This window comes from Aulostomus chinensis, chromosome 20 (assembly GCF_037954235.1).
Source record: "Aulostomus chinensis isolate RoL2024-O1b breed Wild chromosome 20, RoL_Achi_v1.0, whole genome shotgun sequence".
NCBI lineage: Eukaryota > Metazoa > Chordata > Actinopteri > Syngnathiformes > Aulostomidae > Aulostomus > Aulostomus chinensis.
In genome coordinates this window covers 23,396,334-23,413,461 of record NC_141339.1, presented here as the reverse complement: position 1 = coordinate 23,413,461, position 17,128 = coordinate 23,396,334, and the positions used below count along the sequence as shown (strand labels likewise).

The following is a 17,128-nucleotide window of genomic DNA, read 5'->3' as shown; positions in this document are numbered from 1 at the left end:
CTTCATATACAAAACTGTTGTTTGGCCTCACAGGCAGGAGGCAAAGGCTGATGGCTTTTTCAGCTTCAGGCTTTGCCTCCTGCCTGTGAGATGAAACTGAGGGTTTAAGAGAACGTCCTGAGGTGCGGAAGAACAGGTTTGAACGTTTCATCATCCAGGCCTGATTTTTTCCCCATGAAGTGGACCAGCAGCTCAATAACAACCGGAGTCCATCGTCATTGAGAGAAACTCTGTTCACTTAAGAATCAACTGATTTCCCTCTGTGGTTTGGACGTGTTCGGCCGGCGCAGGTTTGAGAATAATCCAGCGGAACACAGGAACAACTTTAGGACCCTGGACCAGGGACAGCTACAGGACCTCCAACAGCTGGACAGCTCCTGGATCCTGGACAGTTTCAGAACCCTGGACAACTCCTGGACCTCAGTCCTTCTGATTCTGAGGGAACGAGTACCGGCGTCCACTCAAAAATGTTCCAGGATTTTTTAGGAAGACGGACAACAAGGTCCTGGAATCAGAGAACCCAAAGAGAAAAGAACTGGCCCTTAAGATTAAAGATAGTACTGTGTATGTGTGTAAAAGTATTTAAAAGTACTTCGTTTGTTTAAAGACTGTTTGAAGCATATGAAGACACCTCTGGAGGAACCCCAGGACCCCCCCCCCCCCCCAGCCCCAGGGAGCCTCTCCCAGGACCCCCAAGTCTCCCCCCGGGACGTCCCTCGTCCACCTCATCACCCGCCCTGAGGACTGTGAGGACCTGAACCGCGTCCGTCCTCGGGCGTCTCTGTCGTTTCCAGGCGGCTCTGCGAGCTGCGTTGACGTCAAAGCAGCAGCCTGGATGTATAAAACCCTCCGTCCTCCCAGTCCGCGCTCACTGGGACCTGCCCGACCGGACCTCGACTCTCCCCGGAACCTCCCGAGTTCAGCCGCAGCTTCCGGAGACCAGAAGTAAGTTGCGGCCACGCGCCTCGGCTCCGTTTCCCGCACATGAGCTCAGACGCGTCACACGTTTCTTCCAACTGTTTTATTTTAATGTTTTTTTTTTAATTTAATTTTTGTTTTTCAGTCAGAAGAATTCGCTCATTTCTTTTTATTCCCGCAGGAGAAGTCGAAGGTTTTAACTCGGACTCTGTTCCATGTTCCAGAATGAGGATCGCGACCTGATAGAAAAACTACATTTCACAACTCAAACAGCTTCTCTTTAGTTTTAAGTCAGCTGACACACTTCCTGTCCCTCTAACCCCGGTGAACCCCTCCTCCTGCAGGACATGAAGCCAGCCCCCCTGCTCCTGCTCCTCTCCTCGGTCCTCCTGTCGTCACACCTCCGCCCCGCCGCCGGCAGACCGCGCGTCCTCCCCGGCTTGCTGGATGGCGGCGGCCGCCTCCTGCAGCCGCGGCACCTGGGCGACCTGAGAGCGGCGGCCGCCGGGGACGACAGCATCCTGAGGTTCCTGCAGCGGAGGACCGCGGACCCCCTGCACCTGCTCCTCCCCGAGGAGGAGGCGGAGGCGGAGGAGGAGGAGTGGACGCAGCTGCTGAAGCGCAGTGAGGAGCCGCCGCTGTCCATCGACCTGACCTTCCACCTGCTGAGGAACATGATCCAGATGGCCAAGATGGAGAGCCAGCGGGAGCAGGCGCAGCTCAACCGCAAGGTTCTGGACGACATCGGGAAGTGAAGCCCGGAACCGCCCGCACCTCCTGACGGTGGCGCGCCTTTCTCACTTCACCTCACCATTGTTTTGACTTTTGTTGAGACCCCCCCCCCCCCCCCCCCCCATAGACGAGAAGGGATCCGATTCATGTTTGACCCCATTAACCCTTAAATCTCTGACTGTATTGGCGCGTCCGAGTGACGTCAGAGCCGATCAGCAGCATCCAAACGACTCAGAGCAGTGATGAGAGCAGCATGAACACAATCGGCAGATTTCTTGTCACCAAACTAGTTTATGACGAGTCTCTCTGACGTCAGCGATCCAAAACCCAACCTGTGACCAAACCAACTCAGAAATGATCTCGACTGAAGTCGACCTCCATGAAAACGAGTCTCCAAGTGATGACGGCAGTGACGGAGGGACGAGGTCCACCTCCTGCCCCGGCTCTTCAAACAGGCCCCGAAAAGTTGAAGACAAAGTAAAGAGACATTTGGAGGAACTGAAACAAAGCCAGGCGACAGACTGGAGTCTGATCAGACAGTGAGGGAGCTCAGAACACACCCTCCTCTTCATCCTCATCTTCCTCCTGCCCTCCATCTTGGCTCTGTGGAGCACCGTCACCTGTACTGTATAACCTGTAGCATGCTAGCTGACAAAAAGACCCCCCCCCCCCAAAAAAAACCCTGCTTTATTTTACTGATCAATTTAGCAAAAGTGAAAAAAACAAAAAAAATGAAGCTTTTTTTGGCATTTCTATTTTGTAATAAAAAAGTTTGATGTAAAAGTGTGTGACTCGTATTGATTAAACGTCCGTATTGACGAGTGATCAAATATGATTGGTGAGGAGATCATGAGTGAGCTGGTGGACACACAAACCTTCGCTGTACACACACACATCCATCCATATATATATATACATATATATATATATATATATATATATATATATATATATATATATATATATATACATATAGATATATACACACACATACACGTATATATATATACACACACACACACACGTATATGTGTATACACATACGTGTGTGTGTGTATATATATATATATATATATATATACGTGTATGTGTGTGTATATATCTATATAGATATAGATATATACAGTATATATATATATACACATACGTATGTGTATACACATACATGTATGTGTGTGTATATATATATATATATACACATACACACACGTATGTGTATGTATTTGTATATATATATATATATATATATATACACACATACACGTATATGTGTATGTGTGTGTATATATATATACTGTATATATCTATATATATATATAGATATATACACACACATACACGTATATATATATATATATATATACACACAAACACACACGTATGTGTATATATATATATATATATATATATATATACACACACATACACGTATATGTGTGTGTATATATATATATATATATACACACACATACACGTATATATATATATATACACACAAACACACACGTATGTGTATATATATATATATATATATATATATATATATATATATATATATATATACATACACACACACATACACGTATATGTGTGTGTATGTATGAACTTCTGTTGTGGTCCTCAGATCAGCGGTCAATGATCTGTGCTAATCAGGCAGCCCATGCTAGTTAGCTTAGCTTAGCACAAGGAACGCTAAGAAGGGTCAGTGTGTTAGCATCACAAAAGTGGCCATTTCCTCCAAGCAGCCCTCACCTGCATGAACGTAAAGAACGTTGTAGTGTAACTGCGTTTCAGGTGTATCTTTTTTCTTCTTCTCTGTTTCAGTGAATTAGTAAAACATGACAACGTGACGTAAAGTGTCCACACTCGTTAACTGGAATATTAAGAACATGACAGTTAAGTCATAGGATGTGATTAATAATAATAGAGGATCATCACAGTTGGTCGCAGCCTTGACCTTTGACCCCATGTGGATTTACTGTTTGTTCAAGGAGAGCTCAGAATAACCAGCAGAGGGCAGTAATATGGCTTTGCTGAAGAGGACCGTGACCTCTGAAGGTGAATTATTCACTCACTGACAAAAACCCAGTTGACCTCCGATGTTTTTCATCTTCATCCCATCAAAACTGATACATGTGATCAATTCAGGTTGTTATTTTAATTGGCTGACAGACGCTCAGGTTGGCATGCTAACCGCTAACGTTAGACACACACACACACACACACACACACGTTTGACAGAAGCTGGTTGTTTTTATTGTACTTCTCGTACTCCAGGGCTGCTGCATGCATGTTCACACCTTCAGTTATTAGTTTCAAATCGATTTTCCCAAATAATCAGGGATTTATTTACTTCTTTACAAACAGGCCTGAACCACAGAGGGAGGGGGAGACGCGTCACGCTGTTGTTCGGGTCACTTTTGAAGGTGATTTTTTTTTTCATTTGTTTTGTTTTTTTCCATTTCAGAATAAAGTCGGTCCAACAAACAACAACAACCAGGCGAGAAAAAGGAATACTGCCATTTACGGCTCGTTTCTGTGTTTCTGCTTTTAGAAACAGGATGATTTTATCCCTCCATCTGAGGCTGCTGTCAATCAATCTGTCGCTGTTTAGCTGACTTTAATCCTGCACTTCTTCAACGTTTATGTAACATCTTTCAAGTGAATTCTGAAGCTGTGAATGTCTCGTTACGGACGCTATAGAGAGCTATAATAAGAGCGCTTAAATCCTGAAGACACACGAACAAATCGTTTTAATTTCCCTCCCACAACACACAACACAATCCCGCTGAGCTCCACACCATCGGATATATTTACACACAATACTTCGGCTTCTTCACCGGACAAAAGGCAACAATGTGGGAGGCGAAAATCTGGCGAAGGTCCGATGAGAGGAGCCACACAGATGACAGGAACAGATCTGGGCTCGTTTCTGCTCCCTGGTGTGAATTCCCTCCGGCTGGATCCGGTCCAGAGGATTATGGTAAACCTCCACTTCCGGGGACCTGGAGTAGAGAACAAAGAAGAACATGAGAGGATGGCGTCATCGTCCCACGTGGAAACAATCAGCGGTGACCGTCCAACAGCTCGGCCTGGAGACTCCGCCCAGCGCGGATGTGGCGAGGAGGAGGACGCTGGTGTTGCTTGGAAACTCTGGTGCCGAGGAGGGGGATTCTTCCCTCTGCAGCGCTCTTTAGGCAAGTTAAATGCTTTCACACATTGGCTCTGGACGCAGCCGCCGCCATCGCCAACTTCAAGGTACAATTCATCAGCAGAGCAACAAGAACATTGAAAAACAGGCAGTGACACGTGTGGCTGCTTGCTCTGTCCTCCTGCATGACGCTCGCTCAGCGTGACAAGGTGGGGAAAGAGGGGGGGGCGCCGAGCTGATCTATTATCATGATCAGAACCACGGAGGAGCAGGACGGCGTGGTGCTAACATCAGTTTGTTGACCACAGGTGGAGCTATGACTCATGACCCAAATTTAACAGGTGCTTCCTTGAACCAGGCTCCGCCCCTTTACCGGGTTTGGAGAGGATCAGCCTCATAGTTTCAGTGTAACCCTGCCGACGGAGACAGAAACACACAGTGACATCATGACGTCCTCAGTACCAGCAGGTACCAGTTATTCTGAAGTCCAAGTACCAGCAGGTACCAGTTATTCTGAAGTCCAAGTACCAGCAGGTACCAGTTATTCTGAAGTCCAAGTACCAGCAGGTACCAGTTATTCTGAAGTACAAGTACCAGCAGGTATCAGTTATTCTGAAGTCCAAGTACCAGCAGGTACCAGTTATTCTGAAGTCCAAGTACCAGCATGTACCAGTTATTCTGAAGTCCAAGTACCAGCAGGTACCAGTTATTCTGAAGTCCAAGTACCAGCATGTACCAGTTATTCTGAAGTCCAAGTACCAGCAGGTACCAGTTATTCTGAAGTCCAAGTACCAGCATGTACCAGTTATTCTGAAGTCCAAGTACCAGCAGGTACCAGTTATTCTGAAGTACAAGTACCAGCAGGTATCAGTTATCCTGAAATACAAGTACCAGGAGGGATCAGTTATTCTGAAGTACAGGTACCAGCAGGGATCAGTTATCCTGAAGTACAAGTACCAGACACTACGCAGTCAGAAGGAGTGAAGTACTCACCTGATTCCAGCTCCACCTGTGTGCTGGTGTCAGTGTCTGGAGCAGAAGTCCAGCTCCGACTCTTCCTCAGGACCATCGTCTTCATCCTCCCCCACACCTGAGGACACACACCAACATGGACTCACTGGACCCGAACCCACAAAAAAACCCTGTCCGACCGGATTTTAATGGCCCAGTAAAAGACTGACGCAGTACCTTTGGATCTTATGTGTGTGTACTTGTACCGCCTCTGCACTTCCTTACTGTCCCTCAAACACCAGAAGATTTCAAACCACATTACAGTCACATCAAGTATCTCAAGTGGTTCCATAAATACTAACATGAGTATTTTCATGATAAAACCTGTAAAAATCCAGGAATGACATTTCCACATCGCCAAAGTCGCCATCGATCTGATCGATCACGTCTATCAGTTTCTGATCGCTGCCTGGCGCCACCGTCGTACCGGAGCAGAAGTCGATGTTCCTCAGCACGTCGGCCAGGTCGTCTGTGTCCACCACCAGGTGGCTCAGGTCCTCGTAGCCCGGCTCTGGACGCTCCAGGTTCGAAGCCCGGGTGATGGACGCCATTCTGCCAGCGCGTGCACGCACGCACGCACGCACGCACGCACACACACACACACACACACACACGTCAGGACCTTCGCCCTGAACCCACCCGTATAAACAATGACTGACATTTCCAGGACCAAACTTACTTCTCCAGTATGACTGTGGCACTCTGAGACAGAGGACAGACAGAGTGACAGAGGGACAAATCAGCCAGTTTGTCTGAGTGTTCATGTATCAGTGATCAATAACAATGATTGGAAGAGTAACCCTGATCAGCAGCAGCACCCGGGGGGGCGGTGACACCTGGCTGTGTGTCAGCGGGTGGAGGGAAACGTTCAATGGCCCTGGACGAGCAGGAGGAGGCGGTTAAAACAAGCCCACACACACACACACACACACACACACACACACACACACACACACACACACACACACACACACACACACACACACATAAAGGTTTGGGTTGTGTTTTCTGAAATTTCATCTTCAGACATTTTCTTTTGTTTTTGTTGAAGTTTGTTTTCTGAAATGTCCTTTTTTTTGTCCAGAAGTGAAACTCCGCCTCCCACTGGAAGCTGCTGGAGGATCAGAGGCACCCCCCCCCCCCCACGCCAGTCCCAAAGAGCGCCTCTACTGACGTGGATGAAGAGCGGCATGTGTGGCTCCTCCATGGAGTGGATGGCGGTCTCCACCAGCGTGACGGCGGCCTCCAGGTGGTCGCTGTGCTGGCGAATGAGGGATCGGACGTGTTTGAGTTTATCGTCCTGCTCCCTGGTGATCAGACCCACCAGCTCCTGCTTACGCTCCTCCAAGATGGCCACCAGCCCCTCGAAGTGGTTGGCCATCTGCTCCCGCTGCCGCCTCCCGTTCTCCTGAGGAGGGAAAGAAGATTCCCATCTTCAATGAAAAACACACGATGGAATAGTGGTCACTTGTTACCAGGCAGACTTGAGTGCAGCTGAGCTGTTTAAAGGAACAGAAATATGAGTTTAGACTTATTGGGCACCACGGTGGAGCAGTGGTCCTCACGGTGGCCCCCCAGCAAGAAGGTTGTGGGTGGAGCCCCGGCTGCAGCACGGGGTCTTTCTGTGTGAGTCTCCATGTTCTCCCTGTTCCTGCTGGGTTCTCTCTGGTACTCCAGCTTCCTCCACAGTCCAAAGACATCAAGAGGGACCAGGTTAATCCAGACTCTAAATTGACCGTAGGCGTGGCTGGGAGAGCCAATGGTTGTCTGTCTCTATGTGTTGGCCCTGCCATGGGCTGGTGACCTGTCCAGGGGGAAGGCTGCTGGGATAGGCTCCACCCCCACCACCCTGAACAGGAGGAGAGGGGGAACATGGAGGGATGGATGATGGATGGAGGGGTGGATGGATGGAGGGGTGGATGGATGGATGGATGGATGGAGGGGTGGCGGGGTGGATGGATGGATGGAGGGGTGGATGGATGATGGATGATGGATGGATGGAGGGGTGGAGGGGTGGATGGGTGATGGATGATGGATGGATGGAGGGGTGGAGGGGTGGATGGATGGATGGATGGATGGATGGATGGATGGATAGATGGAGGGGTGGAGGGGTGGATGGATGATGGATGATGGATGGATGGATGGAGGGGTGGATGGATGGAGGGGTGGATGGATGATGGATGGATGGAGGGGTGGATGGATGGAGGGGTGGATGGGTGATGGATGATGGATGGATGGAGGGGTGGAGGGGTGGATGGATGGATGGATGGAGGGGTGGAGGGGTGGATGGATGATGGATGATGGATGGAGGGGTGGATGGATGGAGGGGTGGAGGGGTGGATGGATGATGGATGGATGGAGGGGTGGATGGATGGAGGGGTGGAGGGGTGGATGGGTGATGGATGGATGGAGGGGTGGATGGATGGAGGGGTGGATGGGTGGAGGGGTGGATGGATGATGGATGGATGGAGGGGTGGATGGATGGAGGGGTGGAGGGGTGGATGGGTGATGGATGATGGATGGATGGAGGGGTGGAGGGGTGGATGGATGGATGGATGGAGGGGTGGAGGGGTGGATGGATGATGGATGATGGATGGAGGGGTGGATGGATGGAGGGGTGGATGGATGGAGGGGTGGAGGGGTGGATGGATGATGGATGGATGGAGGGGTGGATGGATGGAGGGGTGGAGGGGTGGATGGGTGATGGATGGATGGAGGGGTGGATGGATGGAGGGGTGGAGGGGTGGATGGGTGATGGATGGATGGAGGGGTGGATGGATGGAGGGGTGGATGGACTTATTAGTTTCATTTATTTCTGGTTTTCTGATTTTCAGACTTTTGTTCTCTTGCAAACAAAGTTCCAGGCGAGGAGACAAGCTGCTGATGATTCGCAGTTTCTCTCCTCGATCTTCATATTTTCTTCTTGATGCGCCACAATCACAGGAAACCTCCAGATACGCCGATCCCTCGCTCTGACCCACGCCATCAGAACACGGACGCAAATAAATGGAATGCGTCCACAACAGCTGCTGCAATCCGGTCCTGGCAATTAAAAGTGTATTACAGTACAGCACAGTACATTGCATCATTCCCTTGTGTGTGTGTGTGTGTGTGTGAGTGAGTGTGTGTGTGTGTGTGTGTGTGTGTGTGTGTGTGTGTGCGTGCGTGTGTGAGTGAGTGAGTGAGTGTGTGTGTGTGAGTGAGTGTGTGTGTGCGTGTGCGTGTGCTACCTCTATGCTGTTGCAGACTTCCTCCATACGGGTGATGACGGCCTGGATGTGGTCGTTGCTCGCCACCAGGATCGCGATGCCGTCGCTCAGCTCCGCCTGCAGACGTTCAGAGTGTCAAAACAAACACAAACCAACAGAAGAGCGTGAGCATCGCCTCCGTCTCTCGGGATCTGGAGGTTTTATCACTGAAGGAGATGGAAAACTGAAGCCTGAAGCTGAGCAGCAGCTGGGAGACTTGGAGTTTCAAGCAGAGTTCAAACTTTCGTCCAGTTCTAATCTCACATTACAGAACGCCTGCCATCACCAGCCTCCACCACTTTATTGGTTAATTACAGCTCCGCTCCTCGTCATCTGTCACGCGCGCACGCACGCATGCACATACACACGCATGTGCACCGCCATCGTTCAAGTCCAGGCATCAAGATGGAGGACAGACAACCTCCTTCTGCCTCATCTACATTTCAGATGAGTGAATCAGAGAAGAGGCCAGTGAAATGTCATCCCAGCCAACTGTTCAATCACACGCCGCCGCCGCCGCCATCTGCATGACACACTTGGTCTTTGTTTGTCGAGGCAACAAGACAATCCTGCTGTTTCCCAGCCAATCACAAGAGTTCATCCGTCATGCGCCGTGAGGACGACATCATCCAGAGCGGAGGCTCCCAGAGGTCCCACCTCAGAACCTGAATCAACACTCATCTGCTACTTCTGTCCTCGTTATAGAGCTCTTTTTACCCTCAGCAACAACAACAACAACAACAACAATAATAATAATAATCATCATAATCATAATAATCGTCGTCGTCTTCCTCTTATTCCTCACTATTAAGGGTCACGGGGGGTGGAGCCTATCCCAGCATCTACGGGCGAGAGGCGGGGTTCACCCTGGACAGGTCACCAGTCCATCACAGGGCCAACATACAGAGACTGACAACCATTCACACTCACATTCACACCTACAGTCAATTTAGAGACTCAATCAGCCTCGTCCCCTCTTGATGTCTTTGGACTGTGGGTGGAAGCTGGAGTACCAGAGAGAACCCAGCAGGAACAGGGAGAACATGGAGACTCACCCAGAAAGATCCCGCGCCCGAGCCGGGACTCCAACCCGGAACCTTCTTGCTGTGAGGCGACAGTGCTGACCACTGCACCACCGTGCAGCCCAATAATAATAATAATCATCATAATAAGGCCTCTTCAAATTTCATGACATCTGGAAATCATCACCAACCCCCTACCGTGTGTGTGTGTGTGTGTGTGTGTGTGTGTGTGTGTGTGTGAGTGTGTGAGACCCAGAGCAGCTGCTGAGCTGCTCCCTCTTTACCTTCTGCCTCACATAGACGCTGCTGAGCGGCGCCACCTCGCAGTCTTTGTGCCGCCCGAACACCTTACACATGGAGCAGGTGGGCGTCTGGCAGGAGAGGCAGTAGATGTTGATCTTCTCCTCCTCGTGCTCGCCACACATCAGCTGCTGCTCCGGCTTCACCCCCACCAGCCTGGAGGAGAAACCAGCCGTCAGTCCCCTGGTGTCTCACCTGGACCAGGACGTGTACGCGTGCACCCAGCTGCCTTCTTGACAGGTGTAAAAGCAAATCTAGAGGTTACAGGACGTGACAAATGTCAGAGAGTGAGTGTGTGTGTGCTAGCGCCACCTAGTGGAAGCAGGAAGGGATTTTCGCAACACAGTGCCGCATCAGGCTGCTCCTTCATGGGAAATGAAGTGTCTCTCTTTCCCTTAGAGAAACCACATCCTTAACACTTCTGGGAGTTACAGTACCAGAACCACGGTGACCCTCCTCTGGACTTTTGATCAATTGTTGTGGTCCTCAACCTTGTGGACCCTCGTGGGCCTCAACCTTGTGGACCCTGTGGACCCGCGTGGCTCTCAACCTCGTGGACCCCCTGGCGACCTCCTGCCTCTGCTTTTCACCGGCACATCAAGTCTCTTCCTCCTCATTCCTAAACTTTTCATGGTGAAGTCCAGCTCCTCCTGTCTGGTCCGGAGGGGTACAGCCAGAACCCCATGATGGGGGGGGGTTGTCGCTCTGGCAGCCTGTTTGAGAAGGGCTTTAGTTTTTGAGTCCAGTTATGTTGACGTTCTGTTTTTAAAGTTGGACTCAACAAATTCACTTTTGGGTTCTGCTGAGGAACCTGGAAGCTCCAAGGCGGTGAGGCTGAGGGGCTGCTCTCTAAAAGCAAGTTTTATAAAGTGGTGCTGAAACTGAACCATTTCCTCCAGAATCTAGAAAAGGACCAAGTCTGGTCCCCCCAAAACCTGAAGACAAGCAGCGTGATCTCCTGGTACCGGAACCGCCTGTGGGCCAAAGACAGTTGAGCTGGAGGGACAGAGTCGTCTCCTCGGAAGCACCAGGACATGCTGAGACGCTGCATGACATGAACTCCCTGATTGAGGAGTGAGGAGACGGTGATTAAACGGTGCTAAATGAGTGTCTCCACATGTGAGAGATGATGAGGAACTTAATAAACGTTTGTCGGCGATAATGAGGAGACCCCGGCGAGCGCCAGCGTCTCCACCCATGAGTCACTCAGCTGCTATTTTAGAGTGAACATGACAAATCTACTCTGACGATTACTGCAGTACCAGGGGAGTCGTAGTAATCGCTTGCACAACACACAGATGCACCCAAGGAGAACCGGGCTTTGTTCCGTTTCTATTTAAATCTCTCTCAGCCTTTCCACGCGTTGGTGACAGGACGATGCCAGTGGTGACTTCTCCGTCGGCGTGTGCAGGTCCGGCCCAAAGAGCGATGACAGAAATACTTCATCAGAGTTGCTAACACGTAAAAATACCACTGCACATCCTTCTCGTCCGTTTTCGTTGTTTCCAGAGTTCAGAGTGTACTGGTGTCTACTTGTCATCGTCTTCAGGCGCAGGTGAATCTGATTTTCATGTTCTTAATATTCCAAATGAAATGATGTCACCCTTACATGTCGTGGGATGTAAAACAACGACAAACAAACAAAAAAACAAACATTTCTCATCCAATTATTTTGGGCAACCCCCAGAAATTAGGATGCGACCCTCAATGGGGTCCCGATCCCTGGGTTGAGAACCACTGGCAGCACTGAAACACTGTTGTTTAAAAAAATAAAAACAGAAAAATTCCTGTTCTGGTAAATGAAGACAAGAGAGAGACGAGTTTTTGCAGCTGAAATAATGATCCTGCACTGACATGTAAGCATCAGGATGTGACGATGCTGTAGGAGTGCAGGTGAGAATCAATAATCAATGACGGCAGAGTGGACAGCGGTGGTGAATGTGATGCTGCCCTCTAATGGCCGCCACGCATCATTGCAGCAATAACAACCGTTCTGTTTGGTTCCCATACGTTCACATTTTGGAAAGAAATTAATTTGAAGGCTAAATTCTCCAAAGTGCATCCATGTAGGACCTTGAAAGTATTTATAGCAAAGTTAAGAGCAGCTAATTTTAGAATGTGTTATTATTGTTATTATTATTATTATTATTATTGTAATTATTATTATTATTATTGTTGTTGTTGTTGTTATTATTATTGTACCTGTTTTTTGGGTTGAAAACGTTAGTGAAGTGCCCAGAGGCACTGAAGTACTTTGACTCTGTTTGTGTAAAACTACAAGTTCTGAATATTTTCTATATATTCATATTTTTTTATGAGAATTTGAGAAATTCTTTTGCTCTTCAGAGAAATCCCCTGCTGTCATCATGATGATGTGTGTATGCAAATTTATGATTGTAGGTCGAAGAGGAAAAGAATCCTGTAAAAGCAAGAAACAGCTTTAAACAAAAAGAATCATGACATCACATTTTATTTTTAACTTGTTCACCTTCATAAATACTGTAAAGGTGTTTTGCATCAACTTCATCAACCTCTAGAGGGACGGTGCCTGACCTCTAGAAGAACACTTCCTAACCTCTAGAGGGACGCTTCCTAACCTCTAGAGGGACGGTGCCTGACCTCTAGAGGGACACTTCCTAACCTCTAGAGGGACGGTGCCTGACCTCCAGAGGGACGCTTCCTAACCTCTAGAGGGACGCTGCCTGACCTCTAGAGGGACGCTTCCTAACCTCTAGAGGGACGCTGCCTGACCTCTAGAGGGACGCTTCCTAACCTTAGAGGGACGGTGCCTAACCTTTAGAGGGACGCCTCCTAACCTCTAGAGGGATGCTTCCTAACCTCTAGAGGGACGGTGCCTAACCTTAGAGGGACGGTGCCTAACCTCTAGAGGGACACTTCCCAACCTTAGAGGGACGGTGCCTAACCTCTAGAGGAACGCTTCCTAACCTCTAGAGGGACAGTGCCTAACCTCTAGAGGGACACTTCCTAACCTCTAGAGGGACACTTCCTAACCTCTAGAGGGACAGTGCCTAACCTCTAGAGGGACGCTTCCTTACCTCTAGAGGGACGCTTCCTTACCTCTAGAGGGACGGTGCCTAACCTCTAGAGGGACACTTCCTAACCTCTAGAGGGACAGTGCCTAACCTCTAGAGGGACGCTTCCTTACCTCTAGAAGGACGGTGCCTAACCTCTAGAGGGACACTTCCTTACCTCTAGAGGGACGCTTCCTTACCTCTAGAGGGATGGTGCCTAACCTCTAGAGGGAGGCTTCCTTACCCTTAGAGGGACGGTGCCTAACCTCTAGAGGGACGCTTCCTTACCTCTAGAGGGACGCTTCCTTACCTCTAGAGGGACGGTGCCTAACCTCTAGAGGGACGCTTCCTTACCTCTAGAGGGACGGTGCCTAACCTCTAGAGGGACGCTTCCTTACCTCTAGAGGGACGCTTCCTTACCTCTAGAGGGACGGTGCCTAACCTCTAGAGGGACGCTTCCTTACCTCTAGAGGGACGGTGCCTAACCTCTAGAGGGACGCTGCCTGACCTCTAGAGGGACGCTTCCTAACCTTAGAGGGACGGTGCCTAACCTTTAGAGGGACGCCTCCTGACCTCTAGAGGGATGCTTCCTAACCTCTAGAGGGACGGTGCCTAACCTTAGAGGGACGGTGCCTAACCCCTAGAGGGACGCTTCCCAACCTTAGAGGGACGGTGCCTAACCTTTAGAGGGACGCTTCCTAACCTCTAGAGGGACGGCGCCTATCCTCTAGAGGGACAGTGCCTAACCTCTAGAGGGACGCTTCCTTACCTCTAGAGGGACGCTTCCTTACCTCTAGAGGGACGGTGCCTAACCTCTAGAGGGACGCTTCCTTACCTCTAGAGGGACGGTGCCTAACCTCTAGAGGGACGCTTCCTTACCTCTAGAGGGACGCTTCCTTACCTCTAGAGGGACGGTGCCTAACCTCTAGAGGGACGCCTCTTTACCTCTAGAGGGACCGTGCCTAACCTCTAGAGGGACGCTTCCTTACCTCTAGAGGGACGGTGCCTAACCTCTAGAGGGACACTTCCTAACCTCTAGAGGGACGCTTCCTTACCTCTAGAGGGACGCTTCCTTACCTCTAGAAGGATGGTGCCTAACCTCTAGAGGGACGCTTCCTTACCTCTAGAGGGACGGTGCCTAACCTCTAGAGGGACGCTTCCTTACCTCTAGAGGGACGCTTCCTTACCTCTAGAGGGACGGTGCCTAACCTCTAGAGGGACGCTTCTTTACCTCTAGAGGGACCGTGCCTAACCTCTAGAGGGACGCTTCCTTACCTCTAGAGGGACGGTGCCTAACCTCTAGAGGGACACTTCCTAACCTCTAGAGGGACGCTTCCTTACCTCTAGAGGGACGCTTCCTTACCTCTAGAAGGATGGTGCCTAACCTCTAGAGGGACGCTTCCTTACCTCTAGAGGGACGGTGCCTAACCTCTAGAGGGACACTTCCTAACCTCTAGAGCAGGGGTGTCAAACTGGTCCAGTAAAGGGCCGGTGTGGCTGCAGGTTTTCATTCCAACCTAGCAAAAGCAACACCTGATCCAACCAATGAGCTGTATGGACACAGCTTGATTGATTTAAGTAGATTCAGGTGTTGCTTTTGCTAGGTTGGAATGAAAACCTGCAGCCACACCGGCCCTTTACTGGACCAGTTTGACACCCCTGCTCTAGAGGGACGCTTCCTTACTTCTAGAGGGACGGTGCCTAACCTCTAGAGGGACGCTTCCTAACCTCTAGAGGGACACTTCCTAACCTCGAGAGGGACGCTTCCTTACCTCTAGAGGGACGCTTCCTTACCTCTAGAGGGACGGTGCCTAACCTCGAGAGGGAGAGTTTTAAAGGGTTTATTATAAAACGTTTGTTTTTCTTTTTTTCCAAATGTCATTGAATGACACGTCTTCTATGTTTCTCAGGATTATTAGGTGACTGACTGACCTGGAGGACTGCTGCTGCCGGTAGATGTCGATGATGTTCTCCACCAGCAGGTTCCTCTGTAGACCGTAGACCCCGTGGCGGTCCAGGACCACTTCGTGACGACAGGACGGGCAGCGGAAGCGGCTGCCGCTGGCGGCAATGCTGGAGGAGCTGCGAGACTGCCAGAGAGGGTTCGCCGACTGCATCCAGAGGAGGAAGAAACGCATCCTGCTTTTTCTTTTATCGTTTACGGTGGAATTTTCATTTGCTCTCCTCTGTTCAGTGATGGAAAAGACGAGCTGCCATCTTGCTGGGGAAATTCTCTGATTGTCCCTCCAAGACAAACATTTTTCTGAGAATATTATGATGCTCTGAACATGGTTTTTGGTGGGAAGTTTTGCATTTGTCTCCAGAATATTTGGGGTTGGTTGACAACCCTCGCTAGTTAGCTTAGCACAATGACTGAATGACTGGTAGTGGGTGGGAAGTGTTAGCATAGCTAACTGCATTAACGTCAGGAGGATTGTGTGTAACCTTGGTGATGAATACCAGTTTAACATGAGGAGACATTGTAGTGGTAGAATCAGACACGTAGCCAGAACTACTTTCCTGACTGGGCGCAGTGATTTGACGCAGCACCTCCAAAGCTCCACTGGAACTTGGGTCAACAGAACCAAAGGTTTGTTGAGGACTAGAAGAGCGACTGCTGCTACTGATGATGAAGAGGAGGAGGATTCCTGCTGGACACACCAGCATCCTGGACTTGAGCTCGCTAATGCTAATGCTTCCCACCCACTACCAGACATTGGGCTAAGCTAACTAGCCTGGACCTGAGCTAGCTGATGCTAACACTTCCACCCACTACCAGACATTGGGCTAAGCTAACTAGGCTGGACTTGAGCTCGCTAATGCTAACGCTTCCCACCCACTACCAGACATTGGGCTAAGCTAACTAGCCTGGACCTGAGCTAGCTGATGCTAACACTTCCACCCACTACCAGACATTGGGCTAAGCTAACTAGGCTGGACTTGAGCTAGCTGAAGCTAACACTTCCACCCACTACCAGACATTGGGCTAAGCTGACTTGCATGGCCTCCTTATGGAAGGTCTCTATCTTCTCGTCTGGCTCTGGAGATGACGGACAAGAAGCTGATTCCCAACGCGTTGGCGTGTTACTTTGAGCAGAAGTGAAACTTCTGTTTTCTTATTGAACTCAATAATTATGGTTCACATTTGCAACTTGAACAACGAAGCGGCAGTCAAACAGTCAGGGCTCAGCTGGAATCCCTCCCAAGGCACCGGAACAGTCGGACTGACCTGGAAGATGTCGTTGGCACACTTGCGGCAGAGGTTGTGCTGGCAGGGCAGGATCACCACGGGTTTGGAGAACATCTCCAGGCAGACGGGGCAGACCAGCTGCTTCTCCAGGTTCTCCATGGTTGCTCCGCTGCTGGCGCCAGGTGCTGAGCTACCTGCTGCCGGGGGCTTGAAGCCAAGGGCAAAGTTCATCACTTCCAATAGCGAAGCGTTCAATGTCAGAGAAGAAAGTTCCAGAAACTGGGGGATATTCCAGCTCTGCGCTGTGGGGTTCAGTCCTGGCCCTGCTCAGGGGTCCGTGATGGTACCTTGGATTGGTAAAATAAACTCGCGTCCCTCCACACTCCTGTGTGTTTACTGTCTGTCTTCAGATCTGTGTCTGTACCCAGCTGTCCATCCCTTTCCCCCCCAGCCTGACGCCCATCTAAAGACCCTCCCAGTCCCGCGTCTCAGTCCCACAGCAGCCGGACTGTTGATCGCCAGTA

The 17,128-nt window shown here is 49.9% G+C and overlaps 2 protein-coding genes across 5 annotated transcripts; one reads left to right on the top strand and one right to left on the bottom strand.

Moving 5' to 3' along the window:
* The first annotated feature begins 72 nt into the window (after positions 1-72).
* Positions 73-1,763, top strand: ucn1 (urocortin 1). Of its 3 annotated transcripts, none has more exons than XM_086189858.1 (2): positions 73-945; positions 1,263-1,763. In XM_086189858.1, the coding sequence occupies exon 2, from the start codon at positions 1,266-1,268 to the stop codon at positions 1,671-1,673; it is 408 nt and encodes a 135-aa protein (XP_086045984.1). In that variant the 5' UTR covers positions 73-945; positions 1,263-1,265; the 3' UTR covers positions 1,674-1,763. The 3 variants fall into 3 exon arrangements, with proteins under 3 accessions (XP_086045984.1, XP_086045985.1, XP_086045982.1); XM_086189859.1 differs by having other exon boundaries at positions 1,143-1,763; XM_086189856.1 differs by having other exon boundaries at positions 1,100-1,763.
* Positions 1,764-3,908: 2,145 nt separating this feature from the next.
* Positions 3,909-17,048, bottom strand: trim54 (tripartite motif containing 54). Of its 2 annotated transcripts, XM_086188786.1 has the most exons (9): positions 16,644-17,048; positions 15,347-15,525; positions 10,367-10,538; positions 9,043-9,138; positions 6,987-7,220; positions 6,492-6,514; positions 6,240-6,364; positions 5,795-5,891; positions 3,909-4,655 (listed from the first exon to the last, which is right to left on the bottom strand). In XM_086188786.1, the coding sequence occupies exons 1-8, from the start codon at positions 16,833-16,835 to the stop codon at positions 5,824-5,826; spliced, it is 1,089 nt and encodes a 362-aa protein (XP_086044912.1). In that variant the 5' UTR covers positions 16,836-17,048; the 3' UTR covers positions 3,909-4,655; positions 5,795-5,823. The 2 variants fall into 2 exon arrangements, with proteins under 2 accessions (XP_086044912.1, XP_086044913.1); XM_086188787.1 differs by lacking the exon at positions 9,043-9,138.
* Between the last annotated feature and the right edge of the window lie 80 nt (positions 17,049-17,128).

Bases quoted from the DNA above. Each gene is read 5' to 3' on its own strand.
- trim54 (XM_086188786.1), bottom strand. From the start codon at position 16,835: ATGAACTTTGCCCTTGGCTTCAAGCCCCCGGCAGCAGGTAGCTCAGCA. The intron at 7,221-9,042 runs GTAGCACACGCA...TTCCCTCCTCAG, and splicing joins AAGTCTGCAACAGCATAGAG to GAGAACGGGAGGCGGCAGCG. The intron at 5,892-6,239 runs GTACGACGGTGG...GTGTGTCCTCAG, and splicing joins GAACATCGACTTCTGCTCCG to GTGTGGGGGAGGATGAAGAC.
- ucn1 (XM_086189858.1), top strand. From the start codon at position 1,266: ATGAAGCCAGCCCCCCTGCTCCTGCTCCTCTCCTCGGTCCTCCTGTCG.